This window comes from Panthera pardus, unplaced genomic scaffold (assembly GCF_024362965.1).
Source record: "Panthera pardus isolate Hobbes unplaced genomic scaffold, ASM2436296v1 HiC_scaffold_18, whole genome shotgun sequence".
Taxonomy (NCBI): Eukaryota; Metazoa; Chordata; class Mammalia; order Carnivora; family Felidae; genus Panthera; species Panthera pardus.
This window is the reverse complement of record NW_026526743.1, coordinates 8,095,175-8,113,932: the sequence shown is the minus strand read 5'-3', so window position 1 is coordinate 8,113,932 and position 18,758 is coordinate 8,095,175. Positions and strand designations below refer to the sequence as shown.

General features: G+C 39.2%; 1 protein-coding gene across 1 annotated transcript in view; it reads left to right on the top strand.

Annotated features, from left to right (window-relative positions):
• LOC109259246 (zinc finger protein 678-like) overlaps nt 1–18,758 on the top strand; it is an 88,360-nt gene that overhangs the window by 60,274 nt on the left and 9,328 nt on the right. Inside the window, 2 exon segments of the mRNA XM_053905807.1 lie at nt 5,045–5,171; nt 5,672–5,764. Coding sequence (XP_053761782.1) covers nt 5,045–5,171; nt 5,672–5,764 — 220 coding nt within the window.

Genomic DNA, 18,758 nt, shown 5'->3' with positions numbered 1-18,758 from the left:
AGCCTTCGGGTTTTCTCACAGTTACAATAGGGGTGACACAGGACTGGAACAACTCCCCTCCTGATATACCCTTCCCTTGCCAGGACTCTCCTTCCCAGGAACCCCCTTTCCCCCAGGACCCCTCCTCTTCCCCAAAGGAGCTCCTCCACCCCCTGCTCTCTGCCCCCTCACCCAAGGCTACCATGGTCCCAGGTCCTGGCCTTCATAGCAGCAGTGGCCCAATATGGCTTGAGCATGACCATTGATCTAGGGCCTAAGCCTTGTAATCCACTATAATGTGCTTGATGCCTTGTTCTGTTTCTTTATTTATAGGGTAATAATTCCAAGCATAGATTTTGAGGGATCTATTTGAAACTCAATGAGTGATGCCCTGTGGACTGTGCCAATATCCGTTGAACATTTTCCTCACAAGAAGGTTGGTAGCTCATCCAATAGGACTAAATGATCAGTTCCACTAACCTCACCTCAAGTGCCATCAGAGACAGAGCATAGAAAACACGTTGAAATGTCATTTATCTCCCCTTGTTTCCAAATGTGGTTACTACTGTCAAATCCTAGATTTTCCCCCTTTTTGGGAAAAAGAAATTTTGGCATGACATTTTCCAAAGAAATCTCAGTCCAGTAAAAGAACTGCAGCAAGTGAATAAGGAGAAATGGGTGTGTAATGCTCCAAAGGCCTAGACACAAAGGAGTAAGTTCATAGACAGGGACCCATTGGTATTTATTGAAGACCTGTATTCTTTGAATTGTTTTAGTTCTCTGAGGCAGGGGCTGCTGGTAGCATTGGGTTGGAGCATTAAGAGTGTAGCTCAGGTGTCAGTAAGGACAAAGACAGGTTTATTCCCAGGGCACAGAGTAGTTTCTCCAAGCCAACTGACAGGGAGGTCTAGGAAGACACCTGTGGTTCCTTGGAGCCCTGTCTTTGGGAATTAGGAAGACATGGAAAAGGCTGGCTAAAGAGCTGAAGGTGTGTTTGGCTCTTAATTTTGTAACTCTCTTTTTTCCAATGTCCAGAAACTCTGATCACTGGGGAAGAAATGGGTTTAAACCTGGATAATAACCAAAGCCTTCCTTACTGCTCCCAATGGTTCCCAATGGGATCGCGTGTGGAGTTTCAAAACCGACCCTTGCTGTTGGCCCCCTCCTCAGATTCTGTCGATTGTTGTAGTGGGAAACAACAGTGTTGGCTTAATTAAGTGCTCCAGGTGATGCTACCTAAGGCCAGAGTCAGTCGGCAAGGCTTCCCATTAATTTATGAGATTTGAGTGCAGGCTTTTGCTCAAGGAGAGGTAACAGGATCTCCTCTACGTGAGTGTGGGAGGATTAGGTCTGTGCAGCACACTGTTCCTATGCTGTAGCAGAATTTGTGGGTGTCTGTGGGAGTGGAAGCCACTGAAAGTATACAAGGAAAACTCAAGAGATTGGGCTCCAAGTACGTAGTCTCCATTTCTGAAAAGCTCCTGACACAAAAAACTCGGAAGTTTGGCCCACCTGCACTTCAAAGTCCTCCCTGCCAGTGAGCACTTTTCTGGTGAAGACGTTCTATTGGTGCCTTTAAAGGCATTTTCTCCTGATGTAGCTGAGATTTTTCCACAAATACCTTCTGAGAAAGAAATCTAGAGGACAAGGGGAAATAAGAAATGGCCAGCTCTCAGGTAAGCTTGGTGCCCAGGTCAGAGGCTGTGTCACCTTTTCCCCCTAAAATTCCATGCATTTAGAAATCACAAATGTTGATTTCTCTGTGTTTGGTGTTTCTGCTGTATGTTTTCACCAAAGCTTTAAAACTTTCTCAGGAAAGATATTCAAGGTTAGGTCTTTAGAACTCTTCCCCCGTATAAGCATGGATCTTCTCTACATTCTCAAACAAGGCTTTCACTAGGACATCAACACTTGTCACTTTGAAGTAAAGTCCTGCAAGTATTGCACACATTCCCTTTAGGACAGATCCAAAGGGGAAGTTGTTGAGTCCAAGATTCCAGTTGCTGATGGGGTCTGGTGCTGGGATTTCAGTCGAGGAGAACTGTTCCCCTTTAGTTCCCCATTTAGTACCTGTCTGTAGAGCAGGATTAAGAAAATGAAAAATACAAGGCCCCCAGTATCTTAGGAGTCCTCTTTAGCATATGAGAGTCCTTCTGGAGACCACCCTTTTGTTTTTCCCTCCCACACCTGTATAGTATATAACCAGTCACTCTTCACAACCCCACTGTGGCACATGGTGCCCACAGGTCCTCTCCTTGTGCCATAATAAAGCCACTTTTTCGCAGTAAAAAAATTAATACAAATATACACAGCCTTGATATAAGGTCCAGAACAACTTGGAAAGTTAAAAAAGTGGGGGGGAGAATGTTTATAGCAGCACTCTCAACAATAGCCAAATTATGGAAAGAGTCTAAATGTCCATCAACTGATGAATGGATAAAGAAATTGTGGTTTATATACACAATGGAATACTACGTGGCAATGAGAAAGAATGAAATATGGCCTTTTGTAGCAAAGTGGATGGAACTGGAGAGTGTGATGCTAAGTGAAATAAGCCATACAGAGAAAGACAAATACCATATGGTTTCACTCTTATGTGGATCCTGAGAAACTTAACAGAAACCCATGGGGGAGGGGAAGGAAAAAAAAAAAAAGAGGTTAGAGTGGGAGAGAGCCAAAGCATAAGAGACTGTTAAAAACTGAGAACAAACTGAGGGTTGATGGGGTGTGGGAGGGAGGGGAGGGTGGGGGATGGGTATTGAGGAGGGCACCTTTTGGGATGAGCACTGGGTGTTTTATGGAAACCAATTTGACCAGAAACTTCGTATATTGAAAAAAAAAAATAATAAAAATAAATAAATAAATAAATAAAAATTTAAAAAAAAAGCGGGGGGGGGGTAGTCTTGGTTTGTAAAATGTGAAAAAGATACTCCGTTTAAATATACTAGACATTACAGGACAGGGAAACAGCCATCTAAATGTGGCTGTTCATTCAGATGGGGGCTTCCAAATGCAGGTCAATGATCCTGTGGAAGCTGAGGGCATGAGCAGTGAAAAGAATTCACCTATGGCAGAAAAGGTGATAGATTTGTGAATACACCTCAAGGGAGTGGTGGGCAGGACAGCAGAGGAGAGGCTCCTGCCTTGAGGCAGTGACTTGGGGCTAATTTTGCAGGGGGAAGATGCGTATGTATGCTAATTTACGGAATTTGCCCTCATGTGGTAATTCTGCCTGGGTTGTAATGGGTTACAAATGGGTTGTAAGTACCCATTTGTTAGTTCGTTAGGGCCTATAGATATTTTAAGGCAGGTCACCTGTTGGGCCTGCCTCTCTTCAGCCAGGTGGGCCCTGTGAACTCCTTTACAATCTGGTGCTCAAGCCTGTTTGCCTCAAAGCAGCCTCTACTGAAAGTATATGTGATTGAAGTTTGTATAAATCCACTGTATTCTCTCATAATTAGACTGACAATCAGATTTACTGTTTGGGGGCCAACAGAACACACCAGGGATCATGTGTTCTTTGGTGTGTCTTAGGCACTGATAGCAATTCGTCTCCTTACACTTCGTGTTCACTTCTTTAACTGGCCTGGTTCACTCTGCCAGATTTCTCCTCTATAACGTTGATCTTTCCCCCCATCTTTGCTAAGGATCTTAGATTTACTGAGTGATGTGCAGAAGCATCACATTTCAGCTGGAAACTTCTTTCTTCTGGGTTTCTCTTTGCTTGTAGTTTCTGGTGAGGAGAACGAAGCCAAAACAAATGTAGCTTCCATTAAATTTCCTTACACCTTGAAGCCCATTAATAAAGGAACGTTATACCCTGCCTGTCTCAAGTATTTAATAAAAATTAAACATTGAGGCATGAAAGCAGCTATGATTTCCTTGAGGTAGGGCATATCCTGCATGTCTTAGGTGCCTATCATTGGCTGCAAGGTGTAAGGAAATTTAATTGAAGCTACATTTCCCCGCTTGAACGAATTACAGCCTTACATCCTTAAGGTTGTTAAAGATGGAAGGTCTCCTCTTCAGTAGCTTCTTCCTGCTGAATCGGTTCCTACCGATGAGTGGAGGTTGGCCAGTTGAGAATTTAGTAGGAGTTGGAAAGGCAAGGCAGTTGTCTTTAGAGTTGATAACATGTGGGAGTTTCCGTGAACAGAAAGAGTCATCTGTCCCCTTGAAGTCCTGCCACTGAAAGGGTCTTGTCACCAGGTGGAGAGAAAAAGGAGAAAACAGCAAAACATGATAAAATGACAAAAATGAAAGAAAGCCAAGAAAGTTTGTATTTACCTCCACACTCTGGTCACAGAAACACCCTTCTATTTACTGCTTTATATTTTCAGAAAATGAAAACAAGATTCACATACTTGACATGTTTGTGTGTTAAAATCCTCAAATGTAATAGAGTCGTAGATAGAAAGTGCAGCACGTGAGGTTGTCACACACAGGAACCTTGATTTGCAGCCAATAAGCAGATCAGAGGGAATAACTTCCAAAGGAGAGATGCACAGAGCAAGAGGGAGGGGCATGATCACTTCCTTTTATTTAAGTTTTGATGGACAATTAGGAAGTGGAGCCATGTCATTTTCTCTGAACTGGGCATAGGGCGGCACACGTGCCTTAAGAGAACACTTCTGTACATACGCATGTGTTATGCAAATGAGGTTTGTACTCCCCCTCGGGTGGAGATTTTGGTATTACACGGGGGTCAAGGTAACAGTCCTCACTCCATGAGTTAACCCAGTCGTCCATCTGCATAGGTATGAGTCAGGGGTTAAGCGCAAAGTTGCGATGCCCAAGCTCTTCCTTATGGCGGTTGTTACATGTTGTTGTATGTTTTCTGTTTCCATGACAGGAGACTGTGCCCATAGGGTGTTTGCCAGAAGTAAAAGACAAGGTAGAAAAAAGAGGTGAAGTAAAATGATGGAGTATGGTCTGTGGGTACAAGTAGGTAAGCGGTGAAGAACAACTCTTGGAGTCTAGCTGGTGACATTAACTCCCTCTTGCCTCTTAGGTGCCATTATGAACTCTGCCAATGGCCACTTCATAACTGTGGTTTTTATTGCAGACACTGCTGACCTTCAGGGATGTGGCCATTGAATTCTCTCAGGAGGAGTGGGGATGCCTGAATCACAGTCAGAGGGAACTGTACAGAGATGTGATGTTAGAGACCTATGGACACCTCCTCTTCTTGGGTGAGGACATCTCCTTCTAGATTTCCCAAACCCCGCTCGGGTTTTGTTCCTTCCCTTGAAGAGTCTCTCTTGGAAGCTTCCCCTTTATATGACTGGGACTCAGATGCCTGCAGCAAGGGAAAGAAATGGGGATTTGTAGACATAGAGAAATATCTTCATGATATTTCCCTTTCAGCTTTAGCCTCCTATCTTTTAAAGGTACCATCATCATTTTTGTAGATAAATGGCAATTCTAAACATTGAGTGGCATAAGACGGTATGGCCCACATCTTAAACTCCAACTTTTACTCCTTATTGTATTGGTAGCACTTGGAAGGCAGGTCATGATTGAATGTTTGAAAGTCCTCCTGCATGTTGTAAAGGGACTTTTTCTTGTGCAACAGTGTTTGGGAAATAATTTTTTAGAATTCTCCCATGTCCCTTGTTGTCTGCTGAGTACATTACCACGTTGAAAGGTAGAAACTCCAGCAATAATTATATTCCTTCGTTCTGATAAACAGGTCTTGTGTCAAAACCAGACCTGGTCATCGTTTTGGAGCAAAAGAAGGAACTGTGGGGTGTGAAGAGAAAAGAGACAGTAGCCTCACACCCAGGTAGGTGGGAGTGAAGCACACGACACAGGTGAGGTCCAAATGTGAAGGAGGAAGATGGATCTTACAATGTTGTTCAGGTAGCTCTCCTTGAATGGAAATTCATTTGCAAAGCCGAGTTTTATGTCTTTCCCTCTTACAGAGGGACATCTGCTCTCTAACACATCATGTCTTTGATTCTCCGAAGAGTCTCCTTCAGCTCCAGGGAAGGTCCACCATATCCATGGTGAGGACCTCCATAATCTGAGAGCTTCTCCATTGCTGTGAGAGCCCTAGAAGATCTCTCTGTATTTCTGAGGAACTCTATGCTAAGTCATTTCTAAATTCTGTTTTGCTGCTTGTGATAAGTGTGTGAGGGTAGTGGTGGGCCCATTGGGGTTTGAGGCAGAAGCCTTGAGAACACTGGAGACAGAGATCTCATGTTTTCTGGTTCAGGATTTCCAAAGTTACAGAGGATTTAATCTTAAGTGTACAAAATTGAGGCTCAGTAATTTCATAAGATCACAGAACACATCCTTCAAATGAGAAAATCTAATCCTTTATTTCACCTCAAAATTTATGTGTCTTTGTAGTAATTAAAATTTGAAAAATCCACTCTGTGTTCTACTGCTCAATGGTGAAATAATTTAATGTATCTATGTGTTTCATAATTAACTATACATTAATGCCATAAGGGAGCTAGAACATTTACAAGTTAGAACCCACAGTCTATAATAAAGTTTCCATCATTACCTTTATTTCCTAGTAATTGCATCATTTTATAATTTTGTATAGTTGGAAGTTCCTGTGACTTTTTCATATGTGTCTTCACTTTCTAAAAACTTGTATATGAGACGCATCTCTGATTTTTTAAATCAAAAGTTCTCTATGACCTGGGTATGTGCCTTGTAGGAAATAGAGGGTGACTGAGTGGCTCAGTCAATTGAACATTGGACTTGGGCTCAGTTCATGATCTCACAGTTGGGGAATTGGAACCTAGCATGGGGCTGTCTGCTGTCCATGTGGAGCCTGCTTAGATTATCTGTCCCCTCTCCCTTTGCCCCTCCACCGTTTGCATGATCTCTCTCTCAGTAATAAATAAACTTTAAAAACAAAAGGAATTGAAGTAGATAATTACTAAAATCCATATTAAAAAAAGAAAAGGATTGTTTATAAATGTAATCTTACCTCATGAAAAATTAATCACAAGATTATTCTCTCACTTTCCTCAGCATGTATCTGAATTTCATCCCAAATATTTATTTGATTATGAAGTGATTGTCACTGTATATTCCAACTTTGGCAGTGTTTGTTGATATAAAAGGAAAGGTTTTTTTTAGTCAGCTTGGTTCTAAAGAATGGATTATACCCTTACACTCTGTGTAAGAAGAGGAATATCTTAAGAAAATAATACCTTTGTAATGTCTTTTACGTGCTTATTTGTAAAATTTTTCAGTAGTTGATTTTAATGGATATCTTTCCTGTGAATTGCCAATGAAGACATGACAATTCAAAAGCTTCTTTTTCATGGGTCCATAGTTGCAGTTTAAAATTATAGTTACATAGTACATTTCCTTTGAAAGGATTAATCTATTTCTTTTATGTAGACTGGTTGGAGTTAAATTTTGTCTGATTCTGGTTTTGCATTCTATAATAATGTACTTTCTTTTGTATGGGACGTTCCACACATGAGTTAGTTGTAGTTTCATTTACCTGTGTATCTTGTTACAGGATGTCAGTGTTCATCGAGTACATTTTAAGAACATGTGAGTTGGAGTCAAGTATGAATCAGCCATGCCCCTTACCAGTAAGGTTATGTATGTATTTCTTTGTATAAATATGACCCATACATAATTTGGGACTCATCTTATTTTTCTCTTTCCTTGGTTAGTGGTCAGTGAATGTTTTATCATGCCTCAGTGAATTGTCATAATAATAGACAACTAATGTCTTGGTTAGTTGTCATAATAGACCATTAATTTCATCTTGTATTTATTGGTGACTTTATATTCTCCTTGCATGAGAGAATCTCTTTTATGAATTGAAAGTAATTGTCCAACATTCTATATTTCCAGAGTACCTGGGTGATTCAGTATGTTAAACATCCAAGTCTTGATTTGGGTTCAGGTCATGAGCTCAGGGTCATCAGATTGAGTCCATGTCAGGCTATGAGGTGAGAATGGAACCTGCTGGGATTCTCTCTCCTTCTCCTTCTGCCCTCCCCCTGTTCTCTCTCAAAATAAATAAATAAATAAATAAATAAATAAATAAATAAATAACAATAATTCTCTACCACTGTATCAAGTTTAGAATTTTTTTATTATACTCTTTTCCATAAATTTTATTATGAGGATTTTTTTCTTATAGTTTATCTGAATTTTCTTTTTTTAGTTTACATCCAAATTAGTTAGTGTATATTGCAACAATGATTTCATGAGTAGATTCCTTAATGCCCCTTACCCATTTAGCCCACCCCCCTCAACACTCCCTCCAGTAACCCTCTGTCTGTTCTCCATATTTATGAGTCTCTTATGCTTTGTCCCCCTCCCTGTTTTTATACTATTTTTGTTTCCCTTCCTTTATGTTTATCTGTTTTGTCTCTTAAAGTCCTTATATGAGTGACGTCATTTGATATTTGTCTTTCTCTGACTCATTTCGCTTAGTGTAATACCCTCCAGTTTTATCCACATAGTTGCAAATGGCAAGATTTCATTCTTTTTGATTGCCGAGTAATACTCCATTGTATAGATGTACCACTTCTTCTTTATCCATTCATCCATCAATGGACATTGGGCTCTTTCCATACTTTGGCTATTGTTGATAGTGCTGCTGTAAACATTGGGGTGCGTGTGTCCCTTCGAACAGCACACCTGTATCCCTTGGATAAATACCTAGTAGTGCAATTGGTGGGTCATAGGGTAGTTCTATTTTTAGTTTTTTGAGGAACCTCCATGCTGTTTTCCAGAATGGCTGCACCAGCTTGCATTCCCACCAACAATGCAAAAGAGATCCTCTTTCTCTGCATCCTTGCCAACATCTGATGTTGCCTGAGTTGTTAATATTAGCCATTCTGACAGGTGTAAGGTGGTATCTCATGGTGGTTTTCATTCATATTTCCCTGATGATCAGTGATGTTGAGCATTTTTTCATGTGTCCATTGGCCATCTGGATGTCTTCTTTGGAGAAGTGTCTATTCATGTCTTTGCCCATTTCTTCACTGGATTATTTGTTTTTTTGGTGTTGAGTTGGTAAGTTCTTTGTAGATTTTGGATACTAACCCTTTATCTGATATGTCATTTGCAAATATCGTCTCCCATTCTGTCTGTTGCATTTTAGTTTTGTTGACTGTTTCTTTGGCTGTGCAGAAGCTTTTTATTTTGACAAGGTCCCGGTAGTTCATTCTTGCTTTTGTTTCCCTTACCTCCGGAGACTTGTTGAGTAAGAAGTTATTGCGGCCAAGATCAAAGAGGTTTTTGCCTGCTTTCTTCTTGAGGATTTTGATGGCTTCCTGTCTTACATTGAGGTCTTTCATCCATTTGAGTTTATTTTTGGGTATGGTGTAAGAAAGTGGTCCAGGTTGATTCTTCTGCATGTCGCTGTCCAGTTTTCCCAGCACCACTTGCTGAAGAGAAAGTCTTTATTCCATTGCATGTTCTTTCCTGCTTTGTCAAAGATTAGTTGGCCACACATTTCTGGGTCCATTTCTGGGTTCTCTATTCTGTTCCACTGACCTGCGTGTCTGTTCTTGTGCCAGTACCAAACTGTCTTCAGGATTACAGCTTTGTAGTGTAGCTTGTAGCTCTGGGATTCTGATGCCTCCTCCTTTGGTTTACTTTTCAAGATTGCTTTAGCTCTTTGGGGTCTTTTCTGGTTCCACACAGATTTTAGGATTATTTCTTCTAGCTCTGTGAAGAATGCTGGTGTTATTTTGATACAGATTGCATTGAATATGTAGGTTGCTTTGGGTACTATTGACATTTTAACAATATTTGTTCTTCCATCCAGGAGCATAAATCTTTTTCCATTTTTTGTGTGTCTTCAATTTTTTTCATAAACTTGCTATAGTGATTTTCAGTGTACAACTTTTTCACCTCTTTGGTTAGATTTATTCCTAAGTATTTTATGATTTTTGGTGCAAATGTAATTGAGATAAATTCCTTGATTACTCTTCCTGTTGCTTCATTGTTGGTGTATAAAAATGCAACCGATTTCTGTGCATTGATTTTATATCCTGAAACTTTGTTGAATTCATGAACCAGTTCTAACAATTTTTAGTGGAATCTTTAGGGTTTTCCATATAGAGTGTCATGTCATCTGCAAAGAGTGAAAGTTTGACCTCCTCCTGGCCGATTTTGATGCCTTTTATTTCTTTCTGTTGTCTGATTGCAGAGGCTAAGTCTTCCAATACTATGTTGAATAACAGTGGTGAGAGTGGACATCTCTGTCTCATTCCTGACCTTTGGGGGAAAGCTCTCAGTTTTTCCCCATTGAGGATAATATTAGCATTGGGTCATTCATATATGGCTTTTATGATCTTGAGATGTGATCCTTCTATCCCTACTTACCTGAGGGTTTTTTTTTTTTATCAAGAAAGGATGCTGTATTTTGTCAAATGCTTTTTCTGCATCTATTGAAAGGATCGTATGGTTCTTGTCCTTTCTTTTATTGATGTGATGAATCACGTTATTTGTTTTGCAGATTTGAACCAGCCCTGCATCCCAGGTGTAAATCCCACTTGGTTGTGGTGAATAATTTTTCTAATTTATTGTTGGAACTGGATGGCTAATAACTTCTTGAGGATTTTTGCATCCATGTTCATCAGGGAAATTGGTCTATAGTTCTTTTTAGTAGGGTCTCTCTCTGATTTTGGAATCAAGGTAATGCTGGCTTCATAGAATGAGTTTGGAAGTTTTCCTTCCATATCTATCTTTTGGAGCAGCTTCAAGAGAATAGGTGTTAACTCTTGCTTAAATGTTTGGTAGAATTCCCCTGGAAAACCATCTGGCCCTGGAATGTTGGTTTTGGGAAGATTTTTGATTACTATTTGATTCCCTTAGTAGTTATGTGTGTGGTTCAAATTTTCTATTTCTTCCTGTTTCAGTTTTGGTAGTGTATATGTTTCTAGGAATTTGTCCATTTCTTCCACGTTGCCATTTTATTGGCATATAATTGCCCATAATATTCCCTTATGATTGTTTCTATTTCTGCTGTGTTGAGATCTCTCCTCTTTCATTCTTGATTTTATTTATTGGGGTCCCTTCCTTTTTCTTTTTTGATCAAACTGGCTAATTTATCAATTTTGTTAATTTTTTCCAAGAACCAGCTTCTGGTTTCATTGACCTGTTCTACTTGTTTTTTGGTTCTGGTAGCATTAATTTCTGCTCTAATCTTTATTATTTCCTGTCTTCTGCTGGTTTGGGGTTTTATTTGCTGTTCTTTTTCCATCTCCTTAAGGCATAAGGCTACGTTGTGTATCTGAGATCTTTCTTCCTTCTTTAGGAAGGCCTGGATTGCTATAAACTTTCCTCTTATGACCACCTTTGCTGTGTCCCAGAGGTTTGGGTTGTGGTGTTATCATTTTCATTGGCTCCCATATACTTTTTAATTTCCTCCTTAACTTCTTGGTTAGCCCATTCATTCTTTAGTAGGATGTTCTTCAGTCTCCAAGTATTTGTTACCTTTCCAAATGTTTTCTTGTGGTTGATTTGGATCAAATTTAGAATTTTTATCCTTAATTGTGGTGCTATTCCCATGACATGATTTGGTACCATTCTCATTAACTTGTGTGTCCTCTGTAGTATTTGTGGCTTAATAAAGATTACTTAAAGCAACTTCAAGGTATAAAAACTCATTTTAAACTGATACTCTCAGTTGCATACACAATCATTCTACTTTTCATCTCCACCCCTGTGCCCACCTTAACTTACTGATGTCACAATTTCTATCTTTTCATAAGTACTTTATTACCTACATTTATGATTTTTTATACTCTTTTTTTTAAGTTTGTTTCTTTTTTTATTTATTTAGAGCAAAGGATCAGGGAAGGGTCAGAGAGAGAGTGGGACAGAGGATTGAAAGAAGGCTCTGATAGCACAGAGCCCGACATGGGGCTCAAACTCATGAGCGGCGAGATCATGATCTGAGCTGCAGTTTGATGCTTAACTGACTGAGCCACCCAGGCACCCCTGATTTTTTTATGCTCTTACTGAAAAAAGTATTGTAGCAGAAATTAAAATGACTTGTTCTACCTCATTACAAGGTGACAGGTTTCTATAATTGTGTAGTTTTTTTAGATTTCGTAATGTGTTTTTATTTTTGAGAGAGAGACAGAGAGTGCAAATGGGGGAAACGTAGAGAGAGACAGACACACAGAATCTGAAGAAGACTCCAGGTTCTGACTGCAGCACAGAGCCCGACATGGGGGTAGAACTCATGGACCTTGAGATCATGACCTGAGCAGAAGTCAGTCACTTAATCAACTGAGTCACCCAGGCACTCCAATTGTGTATTTTTTATATTTAGCAGAGAGCTTTATGTTCTCATGTGGTTTTAGTTACTGGTTACAATCCTCTTATTTCAACCAGAAGGATTTGCTTAATATTTCCTGTAGGACAGGTCTACTTGGAAACTTAGACTGGTTTTTACTTCGGAAAGTCTCCATTTCTACATTCATGGAAAACAGTTATGCTAGGTAGGGTATTCTTAGTGGATATGTTTTGAACTTTCAATACTTAAATACACTGGCACTTTTTCCTATAAGATCTACTAATCATCCCACAACTAATCTTACAGGAGCTCTCTTGGACGAGACGAGTTGCTTTTGCCATACTGGGTCAAATTTCTCTTCTTGCCTGTGAGTTTTGATAGGTTAATTATAAGGTGTCACTGTGTTCACGTCTTGATATTTATCCTACTGTGAATTGACTGAGCTTGTTGCAATTGTCTCCTCTTTCCACATACAAGACTTGAGCTCTTCATATCAATGCTCTGCCCCCTTTCCCTCCCCTCTCTTAAGGGGTTCCCATAAGGTACATATTGGATCACTTGTTGGTGTTCCATGAGTCCATAGACCCTGTCCTTTGATTCTTAGCAGGTATTGAACACAAGAGTACTTTAGTTTGTCTGATTCTTTATTCTACTTGATCAAGTCTGTTGTTGGCCCCTTAGTGTATTTTTAAATTCAGCAATTGTACTCTTCATCTCCCAATTTCTTGTTCATTGTTGGTGATATGTTCTGTTTCCTTGGCTTTACATTTTGGTCATGAATAGTTTTCGTGCTATCATTTAGTTACCTATTTTTCTTCTTCCTCCATGAGCATCTTTATGGTGGTTATTTTGAATTCCTTGTCAGGCAATTAATACTACTTTATTAACTTAGGACCAGTTTTGGAGATATATTTTGTTCCTGTAATTGGAACGTGATTTCCTCTTTCTTTGCATCCCTTGATATCTTTGGGTGACAATTGGTAATTAACAAACAAACAAAAACAACGCAAACAAACCATAAAAACATAAAACAAAACAAAGAAAAGCCTCCGGGCCCTGGATGATGGACTTGATTTGTAAAGAGGAACACAAAATAGAGTAATTGTTGGGGCAGTGACACACGTTCTGGGCATTTGTCATGTCTGAATTTCTGTAACTGCCAAGTTTAGAAATGCGGTTACTTTTTAGAGCCCGTGATACCTTCCTGTCTCGGTTTGTCTTCAGCTCTGTAGTCTCTCCCGTGTTTGAACAAATGCTCACCTTCTGTCTGAGCAGCCAACACAGAGTATCCAGAGGATGCTCTCATTCCTTCTGATTTCCATGTCATGAATAACAGAAGGGAACCCCTCAGGACAGCGAAGAAGCCAGATCGTCGAACATACATTTGTTTCTGTCCTCAACAGAGGGAACACTTTTCTCACTGTATTGTCATAGAGTGTCAGGGAGGGTGAGCAGCTGTTGTAGGCAAGTGTCCATGTGACTCTTCTTCATTTGTACTTGACTGTGTGTGCTGTACTCTCCTAATGGGCTTCTGGAGCCCTCAAAAAGGTCCTTTGGTCTATTTTTGTCTCCATGGAGGAGCAAAGTCCTGGTGCTTCCTATTTCTCCATGCTGGTCGTATCCTATCATGGGTATTTTTGCACATTAGCGTACTTACATATATGCATGTCAGTGTACTAACTGTGATGACTGCTTTTGTATCTCTTAGTTGTATCTTTCCATAACACCCTAGGCTTGTTGGTAGACAAACCAACAAGAGTCCTTTGGTAGAGTGATATGGGAAGAAGTGGACACTGTGGTCCTGACTATTTATACTTAAGGGATGATGGGCAAGGTGATGGGGTGCAGGGAAGTGCAGAGTGTTTACTATGATGGGTATAACCAAACAGGAAAAATTATCCGTAATGAAATGCTACTGCTAGAAGAGATCAAGGATAGAAAACCTTCTGGGGAAAACCCCACCTTAAGTCAGTTATTTGCAGAACAGTGTCTTTGAAGCAGTAGTCAAAAATCCATTTTTAAACAAACATATTCTCTGGAAGGACGTTTCGAAATGCCGGAAAGTCATCTCGTCCATACTGAAAATAGTCACTGGAAGTATTTCAAATATAAAGTTGGATTAGCCATTCCCTGAAATATTCTGAGAGTTAGGCATTTGGAAAGGAAGATAAAAATTCTAAATGTGATTGATTTGAGAAGCCCCGTTTGGAGGGTTCATTATACTTCCACCAACACGTAATCCCCCTGTTCCCAAGGCTCTGATTTTGATAAACACAGGAGGGTTTAATCCACACATCACCGTTCAATAGTTACAATGTAAGACTTAATTTGGAACAGGTATTTATGTGCTGTGATCTTAGGAAGGCCTTGAGTTGAGCCCTCTAGCTTCTGTAATTACTGTGTGTTTATAGTGGAGATAGAAGGTACCAAGGCACTGAGTGTGGGAGAAACATGAATCCAGGGTGAAATGTTAGTACACAGGAGAGAATTCCATCTCCAGAAAACCAGTATAAGATTAAGAAATGTGGAAAAGTCTTCTATGTAAGCTTAAATCTGCTTGTACATGATTGTATCCACACTGGAGAGAAGACTTACAAATATAATCACTCTGGACAGCTTTTAGCTAGTCTTCAAAACTCACTCAACAGCAGAGATGTATTTCATAATGGGAAGAAATCTAACAAATTTATACAATGAGGCAAAGTCTTTACCACTCAATACGCTTCTACCTAAGGAGGTACATACTGGGGAGAACGCTAAATAAATGTATTTAAGTATATATAAACACACACACACGCCCGGCAAAGTTGTTAAGCCCAAATACAAAATTTCTGAACATCAGCAAGAGTACACTGAGTGAAACCCTACAAATGTAAAGAATGTGGTGAAGCATTTAGTTTGTAAGCAAAACTGTTCAAAATGAGATAATACATCCTGGGGAGGTAACTTACAAATGTCAAGAATATTGACAACCTCTTTCCATGGAACTGAACCCTTCCTCAGCATCAGAGAAAACATACGGGATAGAAACCTTAGAAATATAATGAATGAGGAAGTATTTTGGGTTTTAATATACACTTCAGGAAAAACCAAAGCCTTTATAAAGGATAAAAACTTTACTAAGATGTAGACATTTGGCAAAGTATGGAATGAAAAGGCAAATCTAAATAAAATGAGAGAATTCACCCCAGGAAGCAGTAAGTCAATACCACTTTTCAGACATGATTCTAAATCAGTTTATGGAAAGGAAAATCCAAAGTTGAAACCTGGATATCACTTCCATCAGTGTAGGCATAAGGGGCACTAACCCCTCCATCATGGAAAATCTGAGTATCTCTTGAGTCCTCGGAACTTAAAACCATACCTACTATTCCATGGAAATAGCCTATTGTTGACCCCAAGGCTTACCTACAACATTACCAGTCAATCATCCCATTCTTAGTTGTCTGTGGTATAAATGGTATTGTTAGAATTAAGGAAGCTTGAGAAAACAAAAGATTAAGAAAACTATAATGAAAACACATTTACAGTAGTGAATGGGTTTATATTTTTAAAAACCTGTGTATAAATGGACACACCCAGTTTACATGCATGCTATTGAATGGTCAGGTGTATTTTTAAGATGTCTGAAAGGATCAAGGCAGAATGGATGTCTGCAGAAGGACAATTATTCTCAGTCTGTCTCCTTTTTTCTATTGTCCATATTTGAGGGTTTATTTAACATGGCATATATTACTAATTTTACCCATAAATCATCTCATGCTATGGCTTTAGTGCTTCTGTGCATGGAAAATGATTTGATTTGTGTTGTCTCACAGACATGAGGGACTCTTTTATGATAGGAAATTCATGTTTACCTATTTTTTCCTGGGAAGATTAAGGACTCTGGTATGTCCTACGTAGGAAGGAATCTTACATGCGGATGCTGTTTGTGATGGATATATAAGAGTGACATCAGCCACCAAGAAGTGTTCAAGGCATCATGTTTTGCAAAAAAATGCTTGACAGAGAAACGTTCTGAATTTAAATATTTTGCCAATTCGTGTGTAGAAAAAATACAGTGGTAGCTCATAAATACCTGAGTATATCGTCATAATAGCAATTGTTACAAGTCAAGAATATTAGTTATGTATCCGAAATCAAGATATTTTCACGGATATCTGAGGAAAGTATAGCTAACTCTTCTCTAAAGGGGTGAAAGATGATTGTCGATCTACTTTTACTCAATAATTAGCCTTAGTTTGAACAACATGGAAAGTACAACTCACAAATCAATACATTAGAGAAAAACATAGTGGTTCTTGAAAGATTTCAATGTGTATTTTGACCAAGGATCACACAGTGATTTTGTAGTGGTTTGTTAAGAGTCTATTTGAAATTAATATATATTCATTAATCATCCTGAATGGATTTGAATATGTTAACACGGATTTATACTGAAAGAAGTGGTATCCTAATGCAACCTTAGCCTGCCCCATCTTCATCAAGGTTGCAGGTAAACAGGAACACAAAGTACGCTTGACTCTTGTACAAGATGAGTTTGAGCTGTGTGGGTCCAACTTATAGGCAGATTTATTTATAGTACAGTACTGTAAATATAACTTCTCTTCCTTTGAATTGTCTTAATGTTTTCTTTTCTTGGGCTTCCTTGGTGGTAAGAATACCATAATAAACACCTATAACATACAAAGTATATTTTAATTGACTGCTTTTCTTGTCAGTAGTAGGCTATTAAAATGACGTGTTGGGGAGTCAAACTTGTACACAGATTTTCAACTGCATGGGTGGTGGGTACACCAAACCCCTGCCTTATTTATGGGTCACTTGTACTTGTTTAAGCAGTGCGGTGCTATCACTAATAATTTTTTTTTCCAGTGGACTTAAACCTCAAATTCGTTGAACTCTATTTTCCCAAAGTTTACATATTATATCTTTTCTTCCTTTTTTAAGTGCTGGGGCATTAGGTGCTTTTAATAAGGATGCTATAGGAGTATTATTGAGAATGTAGCTGAACAATTTCCTGATACTGCTGCCTTGCAGTCCATTTTGTATAAACAGACTGACTACAGGGATTTCAACTGACTCTAGCTTCACCCAATAGCAAACTCAGTAAATAATAGCCCCACAGTCACAAGCAAACAGAGGTTCCTGATAGGAGTTCCCCAATCATCATTTGTGTAAGAGTGCCCACTCTCAGTATATTTGCCTGTCACATCCTTTAGAGAAGGCCCCTGCAGAGAGCGTCTGCCATTCTCCACTCATTTTGATGTGAATTGTGCATTCTAGACTTAGCCCAGGAGCTCCACAGCTGTCCAACCACGCACTCCAAAAAAGACACATGTCCCAATTCCTGCCATTCCCTCTGCCTGGGCTCATCCTTGACCTCTACATCTTGCCCCCCATGACATGTTATATGCATACTCCATGGCCTATGAGTAGTCATTTATTTCTCTTTATTGATCCTTGGCCCACGGAATGATGCACACTGGTTCTACCTAACACCTACTAACCGAACAAAGTTACTACAAATATAAGACCTCTCTACCGAACTCAATCACTATTTAAAGTCTTAACCTATGTGTTTAGTTTAGTTTTTTTTCCTTCTGCGGTTTCTGTGACCATGTGGAACACAGATTTTTATGGTTTTGATAGGCACAGAATGCAATATGTTATATTAAGTTAAAGAATGATTTTGGAATAACAGTACTAATTAGGAGGAAGTAGACGTGTGCATATGTGTGTACCCAAATATAGATCTTAAGAAGGAATGGGAATATTTGTTCAAATGAGGATATTCAAAATCTCAAAATTGATGATTTCCTTACAACCAAAAATGTTACGAATTTAAAAAAAAAAAGGGAATACTTCTCTACATTGTTTGTATTGGCTGTATGTGTCCTATATCTCTGTGCATCTTGGTGTGAGAATCTCCCCATGCAAATCCTGTCGTGCCTGCCTGGCTATCACTCATGTAGGATGTACTCTGTTGCCATGTTCCAAAGTTTATAAACTGTTGCTTCTATGACTTGTGCAGTGATTTTAAGATTAGTTTGCATGAAATGACATGGTGTTCAAATGTTATTTGAATATGGCAGTAATTCTACAGGGAGTATATTAAATTCCATGTAGTTTATTTGATACATTTCCTTCCTTCTCGATTGGAGAAGAACACTGAGTAAAACTTCTTTAGATACTATTCTTTTCCCTTCTCAAGAGTGACCTCATCCAAGTTACTCCCTTTAGTGGAAGAATTTGCTGAGGTGAAAACTTGGAGAACCGTGAGTCATGGGTTGTTTTCAAATTTATTTGAAAGGAACATGGACAGTGCTGAGAGTTTAGTAGATGTTCTAACTGTAGGAAGAAAACAGTATTCTATTAAGAGTGATGATGCAGCTCAAGATAAGAGATAAAAAACATCCAGGCTGAAGCATTGGCATGAATTCTTCATGTGGGGAAGGACATCTGTTCTAGGCTCCACGAGTGACTCTGAATTATAGAAGGGTAAATTTTACTCGTTTTCTTTCCAAATCCT